A 15,936-nucleotide genomic window follows, 5' to 3' on the forward strand; every position below is an offset into this window, starting at 1 on the left:
CAACAAAGAAGGAAAAGGGACCCAGCGAGAGAGGCGGAAGCCGAGGAACAACGGGAAGCACGAGGAACAAACAAAAGGAGCAAGGATAGATGATGAAGTATGATACTATCAAAGGTGAGTAAAAAAGACAACAGAAGGAGGTAGATGTTTAGGAAAACAAGAAAAGCTAATATATTGAGCATGGAATAGTAATTAATAAGATAAAGGATTTTGTATTAATTTATTAATCGAAAATTCTGCCCAAACTATTTCTCCTAATTGCGCAAGTCACAAACCATTGTCATTGCATAAGTTCTTATACTTTCTATGTCTTGCAGGGCCGGCCTCAATAAGCGAAAAAAACCATTTATTATTAACTCATTGCACTAGTAAACCAGACAAATTCTGCAATAAATACACTACATGATGAATGCATACAATGGCAAATCACAAAAATGTACCATCCAACAGAACTCTGAAAATTGGTTTCTGAGGCGGCAAATAACGATCCTAGGCTCAGGAATGTGGAGATACCAGGCCTTTCTCATACCCTTGAGCTGAACATCTCCTGTTTAGTCCGGTAAAGTAAAAACTCTATCAAAGCTTCCAGCACAACATAGTTGATCACGGACCACATTCGGTGGTAACATCATTTAACAGAGCATCCAAGCAAGATCCATGAACTTGCTGCAACATATCCAACCCAGAGGCTAGGTCTAAATTTTGACAATTGCAAGAAGTGAGAGGACTCCAGTAAAAGTTGGCTTACAGCTCCATTTTTCCCTGCACAAGTTATGGACAAATTGACAAATCTTTTTCAAGGATGAAGAGGAAGTAGAAAGACATTGGACTCATTATGACATCGCATCCTGTCATAGCAAATAATAGAAAGGTATAAGTTAGTAATAGTAGCCATCATAATGGCATACTGTCAAAAAAACCTAGGTAAAGATCCATCATTACAATACACAATATAAGTGGAAAAGTAAGTTCAAGTAAAAAGCTTAAGAGCATAAACTGGAAATCTTGAGCAACAGAGAGGAGTTTGCTTCCAGAATCATCACATCAAGGTATTATATAAATACATTAAGTTATTACGTAGGGGGAAAAAGTTGGAAGTTCTGAATGATGAATACAATGCTTAGCTATCAATCCAGCACTGTTAGAGCTACTGGGATTTTACATGAGCCCCCTCCATTCCATTGGAGACACAGCTCCACCATCATACCGTTGGGTTTCTATAAACCATGAAAGTGATGTTACCTTTTTATTCTCACTTATAAATTCAAACCCTAAACAATATTTTTAATATGGCCATATTAACCTATTGCTCTACAGATTTTTTTTTCCTTTTCTTTTTAAAGTACCTTAATTCAGTATTCTCCCTTCTCTTATCTTTCTCCGGTCATCTTCCCTTCTTCCAGTCGGACTGATGGCTTTGTTGTTGCCACTGTACATCTATTATCATAAAGAAGAAGACATGATTGAATTCTCATGCAAAATGGTTTAAGTTGTCTATCGTTGGCATTATTTCCTTAGCAACTACGGTTGGTGGCTTGTGTACTAGCAAGAACCCAAGAAAAGGGTTGGTGGCTTGTCGGACTCTGCAGTCCACAGAATATCTCATTATTTTATGGACCCAGCTTTGCAGTTTCTCTTAGTTTCTGGTCAGCTAACTGTGAACTCCAGCTTTGCAGTTCCTCTTGGATTCTGGTTAACTAACTGCCAAATCACTCTTTTGAATCTATGGACTTTGGACTAGCGATCTACCCCCGGATTCCTTACACAGAGAGAGAGAGAGATTAGAGAAGAGGGCGGGGGAAAGCTTTCAAGCTGGAAGAATCCATTTATTCTCTTCTCTCCGCTTCTCTCCTTTTCTTTTTTAGAGCTTTTCAGGAAGTACTTTTCAATTTTCCCATCTGAATTTAGGAGAGGAAGTATTCGTCTTCAAACTGAAATGAAACCAACTAAATATATTTCCAGCATGGTTCTTGCATAGCTAGAACCTGCTGGTGGCATAAATGCAGATTGTTCTCTACAACAGAAACCCTAACTCTATAAACGTGAATTAGATCTGCCCTATGGGCAAGATATCCCTTACCCAGATTCACCCTACACCTCAATTAGGCTAGGACTTCAATCCCAATTACAATCGGCCTTGCCCTTACCCACAATCAAAAGAACAAACCAAACCCAATCAACTGTAGGCTTTTCTAAATATCATCAAGAATAAAAACAATACCCAAGGATTTATAAACGTGTTGAAGTGCAATCAAACATGTGAATGCATCTCCATAAATGAACCATTGCTAATTCCCATCACACACAAGCCTTGGTAACAGATTGAATTGGTCGATCTCTTCTTTTCACACATTCTCCACTATTATTTTTGAGCTCCAGCCCGGCCGCAGCCACCGCACCCCAACGCCCAAGGGAACAGCACGCCTGCCAACAACCCAGGAACGGTTGAAGTGCAATCAAACATGTGAATGCATCTCCATAAATGAACCATTGCTAATTCCCATCACACACAAGCCTTGGTAACAGATTGAATTGGTCGATCTCTTCTTTTCACACATTCTCCACTATTATTTTTGAGCTCTCAAGAACAACTACTTGAAAGACAGAAAACTGCATATATTGCCATACCACAATACCAATCCAACTGATCTTCCAAAAATAGAGTGAAAAGCACAAGACTTTCTGCCAAAATAAGCTCTTCCAAAGATAAGAGTGAACAGCACCATTACATCTGCAGTGGGGCTTATTCTACCATCCCAATGTCATAACATTGACTACACCCAAATTCTCAAGTAACTCAAACAGCTTGAGACTTCAGCTTCCCCTTCTACAGCTACCTTAGCCCGCATAGGTACTTCCACCCTTCTTTCCTCCAAATAAACTCCTTGGAGTATTGACTCTGGTGTCTCCATGAACATTATTACCAAATCAAATAATTTAATCTTTTATCTTCTTTTAATTCTGTTTCTTACTGTTATTCTTACTAATGGTTCCTCCATTAATGTCAACTGTATCTTCTACCTTCATCTTTATTCTTGTCATCTGTATTTCATAATCCACAGTTACCCTAAGTTTTCAATCCTTAAGTCACTAAAATGCTTAATTGTTCCGTTGAATTTTAACCTTCATACGGTGTTTTCCAGCACCTTCAGACAGGGAGGATGGTTGGTGGAGCGCTTGGCATGCTTGACTTTGTTACCTACATGGAACTGAAGCTTCTACCGCTGGTGCTAAAACCACTAGAGGGCCATCCCCTTTTCTTTGGCATTTTCATCTAGGTCATACGTCTCTATCAAGCTCCAATACATTATTCGCACTTGCAAGTCCATCAAGAATCTACACTCTGAAGCTTGTGAGTTAAGGAAGCATCAATGGTCATCTTTCTGTTTGTGGGGAGTCTAGGAATCAGTTGTTTCCATTAGTCCATTTTAACATTTGAATTCTAAGTCATCTTAAAAATAGATAGGTTTCTCTTACTTTGTTACTTTTGTTGGTGACATGGTTTGAGATCTCTGTCTTGACAAGGATCTCGGTCCCTCAAAAAACTGTGATGTGAATCAGATCCAGGGCCACAGCAGGGGCCAAAGAGGGGCCTAGTGTGGTAGCCAAACACCCTATGGCCCAACAGGAATTTTCACATAAGGAAGGGCATTTTGGTAGGTTTTACTTGTTCTAGTTGAGTCAAATTACAGCTCGTTGGTTCCAATATGTTAGTAGACTTCCAACTCTACTTTTGTTTTGAAGTCTGGATTTGTTTTAGTCAAGTTAACGAAGAGTCCCAATCAAGTTAGGAGTGTCCCAATTAGAGAGGGATTCCCCTTAGTTGTAGTTTGAGTTCTACAAGGAGTTTAGTCCTACTCATGTTTTGTATTTTGAATCATCTTAGGATGAGTTAAGTCAAAGTCCTTGTTAGAATAAGAGTCTCAAGTCCATTGAGAGTCCTCGTTCATATCACCTTCTAATGTTAAGCCCTAGTGTGAGTCCAGTCCACTCATGTAAGGCTATAATGAAGTCTCCAGCTTGTAAAGAGACAGACTTGATTATTGAATAAACTTGAGAATTGAAGCTGGATGATGAAGTCATGGGATTCCAGAGGAAGAAGGCCTACGGTTGTGTTGGAGCTCTGATTTTGCCACAATTTGTCATCTCCCTCTCCCTCTAACAACTATACTTTCCCCCACCCCTGCCCTATTCTCCTATTCCTTCTTCCCCTTCCATCTTGCCTGCACCCTCCCTTATCCCAAACCTAATTCCCTTCAACGCAGCCCCCTCCATCCCATCACAACCTTCATTCCCCCTTCCCCTACCCCTGCAGCAGTTTTATTCCATCTCCTCAACCCCTATTCTCCCAATCCCCTCCACTTCCCCAACCCTAGTTCTTTATTCAAACCCTGCTTTCTCCTTTCCCCTCCCCTAGCCTGCGGCAGCCATAGTTCTTCTCCAAATCCTAAACCCTAGGTCAACCCTACCCTCTCCTACATCCCAATCCCTTTAGGAAACCTCTTTCCCTACCCTCCCTTAGTTTTTTATTCCAACCTTTAGCCTTAACACACACACCCCCCCCCCCAAAAAAAAAAAAAAACCCTACAAAGACTGAAATCCTCCTGTTCCCCCCCCCCCCTCTTTTTGTCATGTTTCATGAATTTTTGGATTTTTTGACCTAAAATCAAGGTCGCATGGCTCAACTGTAAATCTGTCCCAAACTTTGGAACCTTTTCCCCCCCACCCTAGGGCTTCCTCTCAATTCCGGCCCATCGACCTACCACCCTAGTCTAAACCCTACTTCCTTTGCTGTCCTAAATTTCAAGAAACCCTAAAAGCCTTCTTTCATCTAGACCTCTCAAACCCTTCACCAGATTCCAATTTACTTTTAGGACTATGTTACTTTCATTCCCAGTGCACTCCATCCCAATTAGGATCCCAAGCTACCCTTAGAGACCCTAATTCTAAAATCCCTAATTTTCCTAAACCCTAGACTTGGAATTCAATTCTGAATTTTAAATTACAGCAAGGTTAAGGTTTGAACCTCAATAAATCCGGCCATCCCAACCCTAGCAGAACCCTATCCCTCTCCTAAACCCTAAAACCATTCAGATCAGCCCTATACCATACCCACAGGGTTTTAAGGAACCCTAATTGTACTGCTGATTCAACTGAGAGATCCTGAAGACTAGCCCTCAACTTAGGGATTACATCAAACCGGCCAATATGTGGCAAAAATCCCCGGTCAACTAAACCCAATGCAAGGGCCCATCTCGGTGGGTATTAGGGTAATTTAGGCTGGAGTTTGATATTTAGGCTAGTTCAGGCCTTCTAAAAACAGTGGTGGCCTTAGATTTGTGAGAAAACAAATGTACATATGAGTTCCAACTCGACCCTATCTTTGAAACCAATATGTTGAAAGAGTGAACATGTAGACTTATAGAACATGATTTACACAACCATTACTTGATATAAATGAAAACAGAAAGGTTTAAGTCAAATAATACATCAAACATGTTCAAATTGTTCACACTTTCACATTACAACATCAGTATACTCATAAGTTACACTATGAGAGTACTAGAGTAATGAATGACTAAGCAGCTCCCTCAACTTCTGCTCCACCACCACCACCTCCATTAGCCTACAAGATAGGTTTTTGAAAGAATATTAAATTTGGGAAGAGCATTGACCTTGCTTCAAGATTGGCTTCAGAATTAGTAGATGACCTAGACAGCTTGTTGATGCAGTTTAGGTAGACAAACTTTATGGCAAAAAATTCAGTCAAGACACTAAAACCAACAAAGGGGGAAGGAGTGTCAAGCCAGGTCAAGATTGAGTAATGATTGAGATATCTTGACTCACCTCGACCGAGATGGGGTACTAATAAAGAGTAGTAAGACGAGATCTTGTGAAATCTGAGATTTCAAATTGAGATCTCGAGTTGTACCAAGATCTCGATCAAGATATTGTATTTACTCAAATTGCATGTGATCTTGTCTCAAGGTAGTAGTTTTTGCTTAGTTCATCTTATTATGCATCAAACAAGCGGTTCATATATCAATCAACAAAATGGGGTAAATGAAAATGACCCTAAACTTTTTTCCTGGATGGCCAGGTTGGGAAAATACTCATTTAAATCTTTTGCTTGTCTGCAACAGCCAGCTCTAAGAAACCCAACTTCCCCACTTTCTTTTGATTTAACAATTTTGACTTCTTCATGTCGTTATCTTGTTTGTTATTCTTGAAACATTGATCATTCTGACCTTGTCTTCACTTCTACAAGGTGTAAGATCAAGAAAAGGCTCAAATTGCCTTATCTGTTTGTCCAAACCCTAAAATTGAAAGCATGTTACCCAATTGCCAATTCCTTGGCATGTTCCAACCCCATTGCGCCCCTCTTTTTCGGGTTGTACTTATTGCATGTTACCTTGTTAATTGTATGCCCTCTTTGTGCTATCAAATCAGTCCCCATTTCTGTTTTGTTTCTTCCTGCCTCTTTATTTTCTCCTCCTACCTAAGTTTTTGGCTGCATGTTTTTTCATTTTTTCTTTTGATAGAAATGGTTGTATTTGTTTTTTTCTTATACATTCATACTGTGAAACTGTCACCCCATGTTACTGAGCATATATTCTAGATTATCAAACCCAATAGTTCTTTAAGTGTCATAATGCCATTACTCATTTGGCAGAATGGTAGTGCTGATGCAACTTTCTTTGAGAATACTGCCTTCTATTCTCCTACTACTCTAGCAACTGCTCTTGTTGCAGCTACTAATCATAATATTCATTTTCCTGTGGTTGTACCTCTCCTCCTGTACATCCTATACAAGTCTATATATGGCATCAGAAGCCAATTCAATCAACTACAGTGTCTGACCATGCATTGCCCTCTACACCGTGCCCCCGACTGATGTGACTTAATTTTGGTTTTTGGTGACTTGATGTGGCCTTGAGGTGAAATTTGATGCTATATATATGTGGTTGTTAGGTGTTCATGGAGGACCTCAAACACCTTGGGTTGCCTATTGCCTACCAACTATGCCAGCAATCTGAGGACCCATGAGAGTTTCAAGCACATTGAAGTTGATTGTCACTTTGTGTTAGATACTTCCATGAGACACTAATTTTACCCTTTGTGTTGTTTCTACTAATGAGCAATGCTAAAGTAGAGTACCAGACCATGGCTCACACTACTGCCAAGTTGCGCTTTGTTCTTCAAGAAGGGATTTCTTGTTCCTACACTATAAGCATGTACTATGATTACCAGGCCGCCATCCACAATGCTAGGAATCTGATGTTCCATGAGAGTTCCAACTTCCAAGCACATCAAAGTTGAGTGTCATTATGTGTGGGACGCTTTCATGGAGAAGATAATCATTACTCTGAGTTGTCTCTAGTAATCAGCTCGGTGACATGTTTATTAAACCCTTGGTTGCTCCCGTTTTTTAGAAAAATTGAAGTCAAGTTGAACATGAGAGATATTTATGTTCACCTTAGGGGTAGGGCTGCAACAAGGGTAGGCAAGGTAAGGTTTTTCAAAATCCCAGCCCTAATGCTCTTAGCACAGCCCATTCCTACCCTAATCCTAACTCAAGGCCTAAAATTTTTGCCCCTGACCATGAGCCCTGAAGGGCCAAGCCAAGCCTAGTCCCACCCCAGTTGTCCCTGATTGGACTAGTGGGGATGGGTTGGACCCATCCTTATCCATGTCCCTGATTGGCCTTGTACTTGTCATAACTAGCCCTATTCATGTCCTTGATTGGCCTTGTAATTGTCATGACTAGCCTTATTCATGTCCCTGATTGGTCCTGTCCCCATCCCTAATTAGCCCTCTCCCTATCCTTGATTAGTCCTATTCTTATCCCTAGTTGGCCCAGTTCCTGACCTGGCCCTGGCACTAATAATTCTGATATAAAAAAATCAATTGTTTGAAACTAGAAGAAGATACAAATGTAGATAGCATTAACCCTACTAAGTAACATTTTGGCAGTGTTTCTTTCTCAATCTCTTTGAAAGTTCATTTTGCATCTGGGGTCAAGGCCAAAACATCAAGGAGGGGTCGGGCAGGACAAACACTAACCCCAGGCCCACCCTTGGCCCTGATTTGGAACAAAAAAGCTTGAGCTCTGACCATGTTTTGGGGCCACACTTGCACCCCCTACTTAGGAGAGTATCAACTATCGGTTTATTATGTAAGAGGTATGAAATAATTACCATGGATGTTACAAATGCATCATGTAAACTTCATGAGCATACCATGGTAGTTTTAGACAGGATTACGTTTCATTTCTGATTAAGGTTTCCTCATTGTTTCTATTTTCAGTTTCCTATTCCTGATCTGATTTATGGTTGTAAACAACTTATCAGTTTGTACTTAAGTGGTGAGCAAAACTCACTGACTGTTTCCCTATTCCATCGACCTTCTCTTTCTCTTATTCTACTTCTACCTCCTTACATCACTGCTGGGTTATTAGCTTTGATATTTCTACAAAATACATCTGACAGAATCTAATAAGCAGGTTTGCATCACAGAAAATGCGACACATCATGCGTTTGACAAACAAGAGAGTGACCAACAAACAAAAGATACTAACTTTGACAAGCGTAGTGAAGAACAATAAAAAGTTATCAGCTCCCCTATAATATGGAGCAACAAAAGACCCAAGCAGGCAGCATTAACTATACTAATTGCAAAATCCAGATTCTCAGTCTTGCATATTAGATAAGTTTAAAGAATGAAAATAAATGGTTCGAACATATGTGACCATCAAAAATGGAGATTAGCAGAGTTAGCAACCATTACTATGCGTTAGAATTAAGTCAATAAAAGTCACAACAGTATTAAAATCAGATAGATAACGAGGTAGATAGGTAAGAGCAAAAGCAGAGAAAGCGCCCATTAATAAGAAAGGAGATTGATGCAGCGTGGCATTTGAAAAACAAAGAAACTAATCAAGCTAAAAATACGACATACTTGTCCCCTGGTTTTCTTCAGCCATTTGAGGGAACTCTCCAGTGCAGAGTATGCCGCAACATCTGACAAGCTCTTACTCTCCACGGCATAATCAAAAACTCCATAAGCCTCTGCAATTTTGTCAGCCCTACACAGTGCCCTCACAAAAGTAGCATAAGAAGCCGTCTCCAGCTTCATCCCACTCGACTTCATCGTCTCATACAACTCCAGAGCCTTGTCCAAAAACCGCGATTTACCCAACCCATGAAGCAATGTATTATAAGTGCAAGAATTGGGACGGCAACCCTTCTGCTCCATCTCTCCCAATAGTTCAAGCGCTCCCAGTGCATCTCCTTTCCTACACATCCCATTCATGAGAGACGTATAGGTGATGGCGTCAGGGAAATGACCCATTTCTGCCATTATAATGAGAAATTTACGAGATTCGTTCACCCTTCCAGCCTTAGACAATCCATAAATCAAGGTATTATACGTGACGAGATCAGGTTCCACCCCATCCTCCTTCATCTGCTTATAAACCCCAACTACCTCGTTTCCACTATCCAAAACACAGTAACCTTTCATAATGGTGTTATAAAGGTAACAATCAGGCTTAAACCCAGATGCACGCAAGACTCCAAGCAACCGAGTGGCCTCGCGGAGATTCTTACCTCTACAAACTGAATCAATCAAAATTGTGTAAGTGACCAGGTCAGGCTTCAAGTTGATCGAGTTCTGCAAGTCTTCAATGACAGAGTACACAGAACTTAAAACCCTAGTCTTGGCGAGGTGACGAATGAAGAAATTGTAGGTAAAGGTATCAGGTGGACAGTTCTTAAGCGCGAATTCCTTAATCAACAGGACAGCTTTGTCTTCATGACCAACAGCGCAGAGAGAACGAACGACGAGGTCGACGGAGCTCTGGTCGGGAGGAAAGCCGTTCTGGGTCATCATATCGAGGGTTTTGTGGAGAAGGGAGAGATCAGAATCGGCAGTGGCCTTGCAAGAGTGGGTGAGAAGGATATTGAAGGTGGAGCGATTGGGCATGAAGGAGGGTTGGGACTTAGTGATGTGGTGATAGAATGAGAGGGAATCTTGAGGAGTAGAAACCATGGTGAAAGATTGAAGGATTGCATTGTGGAAACGGGTATCGAGCTCCTGTCCAGGGGAAGACTGGATGAGGGAATTGAAGGTTTTCTTGGCGTCGGAAAGACTTTTGGAAGTGAACAATGGGGAATTGGAATCAGGGTTACGGTCGGTGGTCTTGAGTTGTTTCTTTTTGGAGGAGGAGGGTTTTCTAGAGGAGGGGAGGCGGGGCTGAGAAGCAGGTGGAGTTGCAGAGGGGGAAGTTTGGGGAAGAGTAGAAGGAGGATTTTTAAGGAGGCCGGAGATCGGAAATGAAGAACGGAATGAAGAAGGGATTTTTCCCATTTGGCTCTTCTTCTTCTGCTTCTTCTTCTTCTTCTTCTTCTGCAGCTGCCTGCCACTAGCTCTTCTCGGTTTAGTTGCAGGGGTTAATGCGGGTTTTAGGTCACAACGGGTGCTTCTTGTTGAGCCGTTAACGGTGTGCTTCAAGAAGGACGGGTATGCTTGTAATTATAGAATTCTTATTTTACATTCTCGAGGATGTTAATCTTTTAAATTTACAAATTTAAACCCCCTTTTGAAATTTCCTCTCTCCATTTTTTGAAAATGACCCTAAACTTTTTTCCTGGTATGGTCATTGGGTTTAAAAGGGAAGTGTAAAATTTTCATCATTTAAATCTTTTGGTCATGTCTGCAACAGCCAGCATCTAAGAAACCCTAACTTCTCCACTTTCTTATTTTGTATTTAACAATTTTAACTTCTTCAAGTCGTTATCTTGTTTGTTATTCTTGTAATACAATTGATCTATTTCTACGACCCTTGTTCTTCACTTCTACAAGGAGCAGTAAGATCAAAATTATCTGTTTGTCCAAACCCTAAAATTGGATAAAATCGGCATTTTGGCCGCCTCAAATTGCCAATTCCTTGGTCATGTTTCCAACCCCAATTTTGGTTTTCTTTGCCTCTTGCTTCTTTGGGCTCTTTGTACTTCCTCCTCAAAACGTTCCATCTCTCTTGCTGGTGAACTTTATGATCTCACCTTGTTTTGCCAAGCTACTCCTTCTTCACATTCAGCCTCCGCCTTTTCATGCTTGGGTTGCAGCTACGAGAAGGGAGTTTGTCTAAATTAGTTCCTAGTCATTGTTGAGAATGGTACAACACTAAGAGCATGAAGGAGGGATATTTATTTGCAGCAATAGTTGCAAGCAACAGCCAAAGGTCATGATCACGCCATGTGTATTAACTTGAAAGTGCAAGGATGTGTTGGTAAATATAATTTTAGTCTTTTATATTTAAAGGGTTTTAAATTTTCAATTTTACCACAAAAAAATTAAAAAGAACCTCTGTCAAACCCGACTTTAAACCTCATTTCCATACAAGAAAACTTAGCAGTTGAATAGCTATTGTGGATCTAAAATAGATAACATTTCCTCTTTGTTCACGTTAATGTGATTTAAAACAAGAAAAGGACGCCTCGCAACTAGGGCTGCAACTGGTCCGGGCTGGGTCGGCCTTTTGCAATTCCAAGCCCAGCCCTATATGTTCTAACCTGAGCCGATTCCAGCCCTAACCCTAATTCAGGGCCAAAGATTATTGTCCCTAACCCTAAGCCCTACAGGGCCAAGCCAAGCCCATTCCAGCCCTAATTGGGCCGAGTCAGGATGGATTGGCCCTGACCCTGATTAGCCTTGTCCCTAGCCTTGATTGGCCCTGTCCCTAGCCCTGACCGTGATTAGCCTTGTCCCTAGCCCTAATTGACCCTATGTTGGCCCTAGCCTTAATTGGTATTTTATATTTATATATATATATATATAATAAAATAAAAATATCATAAGTAAACTAAAAATAAAATTCATAGAAATATAAAATGATTCAAGCTCATACAAAATGATAAAATAATCAATAATTTGATAGTGTTGCTTTAAACATAAATAAGTTTGAATTTATGGAGTATGAATTTATTTAAACATAAAGATGTATGAATTTATTTACATCTCAAATTCATACACCATAAGAAGTTCTCCCATAAACCTACATCTTTCTCATCTTTTCAATTTGAACCTTTCGGATGATGATGACTCTTGGATGTCTCTTATTTCAAACAATGGAGAATTCTCAGTCAAAATGGCTGGGAAAGCCTTGTTACAAAAAACAATGGAGAATTCTTAGTCAAAATGGGTGGGTTTTTTTTTTTTTTGGGTTAAAATCTCAACTTGCTACTCACTCCATATGGTGGAAATATTTTTGGAAATTACCTCTCCATCCAAACTTAGCTTCTTTCTTCTGGCGCTCTTCCGTGGGGGCTACCCGTCAAAGCAATTTTTGCTCAATGGACACCAATACCATTAGAATGTGAATTTTGTGGAAATAATGAAAAATCCCTTTGGCACATTTTTCTCTCGTGTGAATGGACAAAGAGAATATGGGCGGCAAGTCCTGTTAGACTCCGAACAGAAGGAATTACACAGACATCTATTATTGATTTATGCCACTCTTTCATAACAAATACGGATTTGGATAAAAAATCTAAATGATGGCTCATGTCTGTTTTCATACATGTTACTTTGTTTGGAAAGAAGAAACAACAAAGTTTTTAATAAGCAACCACCCAACCCCCTAAGAGTTTTAAGTAATGTCTTAAATTGGATTAATGATTTAAAGCTCATAACATAGGAAACACAACAATCCACACACAACATGACACATGCACAATTTTATAAACCTTTTATTTGCTTTTGTGAAAGTATTGTTAACTTGAAGCAATTACCAATTCTGATGTGTGCAAGGGTACTTAACTCAGATTTGAACAGCACTAGATGGAGTGTGGGGCTGATTTGGGGTGGACAACTAAAATACATCAGCATAGGAGGAATAGGAAAAATGAACATCATGGAGGCGCATATGTTGGGTTTACAAAATAGATTAGAACAAGCTAAAGTGCTCAATATCCAAGTTTCTAAGATTTGGTGCAATGAGGAACAAACACTTGATCTAGTCTCACCAATGAAACACAAGAAATGGCCGATAGATTATGTCCCGATTTTGCTACACCTAACTTTTGGTATAAGCAATATTAATCTTAACAGATTTAACTATCTCACACTTCTACAATGGTTCACATATTTTGCTTCTAAATCCTCTGTAGAGTATGAAAATGGTTTAAGAGTGCTAGACACTAATAGCCTATGTAATTGCTACCTAAAATAATATTAATCCTTTTTCATATAAAAAAAAACCCATTTATTTATACAAAAAAAGAAAGTTTTTTTTTTGGGGTGGGGGGTGGGGGCGCAACGAGCTTCCCTTCAAAACAACCAGAAGTAACATGGAAGGGATGGGTCCCTAACCACAAAATGGAATTTCTCGCTATCGTACATTGCAATGATAGGACTCTCCTAGTTAGAGAGTCAACACACCATTGACCTATCTAGGAATACATGAGGAATGCACATGATGGTGGAGTATCATCTTGAAAACCATAAATGTTATTGATCTAGGATTAGTAAATCAACCATGGGTATCAACATCTATTGAGGTACCAACCCCCCCATCTTTATCAAAGGACCTTCTAAGGCGGAAGTCTCTCCCTTGATGATTGTAGCCTCTAGATCCCTCATTCCTATGACAAGCATAAAGAAAATTAGTGCAAAAAAGTAATTTTTTCAGGGGTGCACGTTTGGCCTTAATAGCCCCAAATTGTTTCGGTCAGCCCTAGACCCAAGCAAGATTTGCATTCAAGATTCTTCCCCAAAGAGATAGCCCTAATTAAGGTCAAAACAAGGTCAGGGTTGAATGTTTGACTAGGGAGAATCTGTCCATTCATTCAAATCCTTCATTCAAATCCTACCATCTTGTAGTTATTTTCAAGTAAAAGTAAAGCAACAAAGTATGCATTAGGATCAAAGTCAAAGTCAAGGTTAACTTTCTAACTTAATCCTGTAAAAATTTGGATCAACAACAGGGTTGGGCTAGAGTTTCTCAGGTTAGGGTCAAGGTTCTAGAAAGCCAAAACAATCCACTCCTATTGCGGAATTTTATCAAGTTTGACGAAATGGATCATTCATTTCCCTCTGAATGAATGACACATGTCCATCAATCACATCTATAGGTTCAGATTAAATTAAAATACAATAAGTTTAATATTTTAAATCTTGCCTCAACTTTGGATGTGACTAATAGACATGGATCATTCATCCAAAGAAAAATGAATGGTCCATTTCTTTGCAAAAATGGACCTTATAAAATTGTCCCCTGTTGCCTCTACTCTATGTAGGGCTGGTTATGGTTCGTTTGGGCCGTTCAAATGTCTAATAATTTTCCTCCATTTTCCTCCATTTCCTTTAACGTATAAATATCACAAACTAGAATCCCCATCTAATGTCTCACTTTATTCAAATGCTTTGCACTATTTCTAATCAATCGATCATGTGCAAAATAGTTCTGACCAGGAAAAAAAATCATGTTCAAAATAGTTGAGCAAGAAAGTACTTTGTAGAATTCTAAAACGAGTTTAAATGGGCTTTATGGGCAACACCATTTGAAGCCCATTTGCATTTAACAGGCCCATATCTGGTTATGCATCTATTAGGAATGGTTATGTTCAGGGAAAGAAATTTCGGTAATTTCAATATCCCCGATATCTCGGCGATATTTCGTCCCCCAATATAAAAATTTTTGCCCCTAATTTTTCTGAGTATTTTTACCTTTTAAATAATTTTGGTAAATTTGATGCCTATCCTAATTTGATGCAAATATGTGATAAATTTGAATTATTTTCTAAAAATTATTCCATTTAAATTTTCTTACCTAGTCACATTTAATATGTTACCTTATGAGGCCTACATCATTAGGAAATAATTGGAACGATTATCAAATCACTCTGAAGATTCTTTTATAAGATTCATTAATAATTTAAATTGTTTCCATAAATTATTTCATGTATACACTCTTCTCTAATCACATTTGGCATGTTGACTTTGATAATTTAAATTATTTCTTAATAAATATTTCCATTTAAATCTCCTGCCTAGCCACATTTAATGTGTTACTTTCTAAGGCCTAAATCATTCGGACATAGTTGGAAAGATTAACCGACGATTCTATTACAAAATATCTTCATAATGTAAATTGTTTCCATAAATTATTTCATGTATATATTCTTCCCTAACCACATTTGGCATGTTGACTTTTGAGGACTAGATCACTAGAATATAGTTGGTAAGATTGCTCATTAATCTTGATGATTTTGCTATAAAAAGTTTTCCTATTTATAAGTTATTCTATGTAGATTTTCTTCCGAATTACATTTAACACATTAACTTTTGAGTCTTGAATCATTGTGATAAAATTGGTAAGATTGTGATACAATCGCGAGAGAAATCACCTAAAAAGTGCAAGAAATAGCATAAAAATCACACACAAAAAAAATTTTAAAAATTAAAAAAATAGATTTTTTCAAAATATCGCGAATCGCGATATTTCACGATATATCGCTAGATATCGCCGATGATTTCTCTGCAATATCTGGTAAATATCGTTTCGCCCCCTGGTTTCGTTTCGCCAAGGGGCGAAACTGGCGAAATTCGTCGAAATTTTTTTCCATGGTTATGTTCAAACTAAGTTAGGAATTGCTCCAAAGCTCAATATTTGATATACAAAGATAATACAAATTGGGCCCAGCAGTCACAGGATTGTTGAAGGCCAGCCCATGCTTGGAGGCCCATTATTTTATATTCTGCAAGTCCCCGACGAATTTAGGACTCCACATTTTGATTATTTGGAACTGTAACTCCCACAGCCCATTAGCTTTGAGTATTTTTCGAAGTAGAAACATTTTTGCAGTTGTTTGATCAAACTTGCTTCTAAAATAGACACTACTAACGAATGTTTTACCACACTAATCAAAAACAGAA

The 15,936-nt window shown here is 39.0% G+C and overlaps 1 protein-coding gene across 2 annotated transcripts; it reads right to left on the reverse strand.

The window, feature by feature from the left end:
- Window positions 1–331: 331 nt before the first annotated feature.
- LOC149015477 (Tetratricopeptide repeat (TPR)-like superfamily protein) lies at window positions 332–10,437 on the reverse strand. 2 transcript variants are annotated; one of them, XM_089156844.1, is made up of 2 exons: window positions 8,959–10,437; window positions 332–762 (listed from the first exon to the last, which is right to left on the reverse strand). In XM_089156844.1, the coding sequence occupies exons 1-2, from the start codon at window positions 10,366–10,368 to the stop codon at window positions 745–747; spliced, it is 1,428 nt and encodes a 475-aa protein (XP_089012970.1). In that variant the 5' UTR covers window positions 10,369–10,437; the 3' UTR covers window positions 332–744. The 2 variants fall into 2 exon arrangements, with proteins under 2 accessions (XP_089012970.1, XP_089012971.1); XM_089156845.1 differs by having other exon boundaries at window positions 332–848.
- Window positions 10,438–15,936: the final 5,499 nt, after the last annotated feature.

This window comes from Hakea prostrata, chromosome 5, assembly GCF_041222555.1.
Source record: "Hakea prostrata isolate BN-2017 chromosome 5, UWA_Hpros_2, whole genome shotgun sequence".
Taxonomy (NCBI): Eukaryota; Viridiplantae; Streptophyta; class Magnoliopsida; order Proteales; family Proteaceae; genus Hakea; species Hakea prostrata.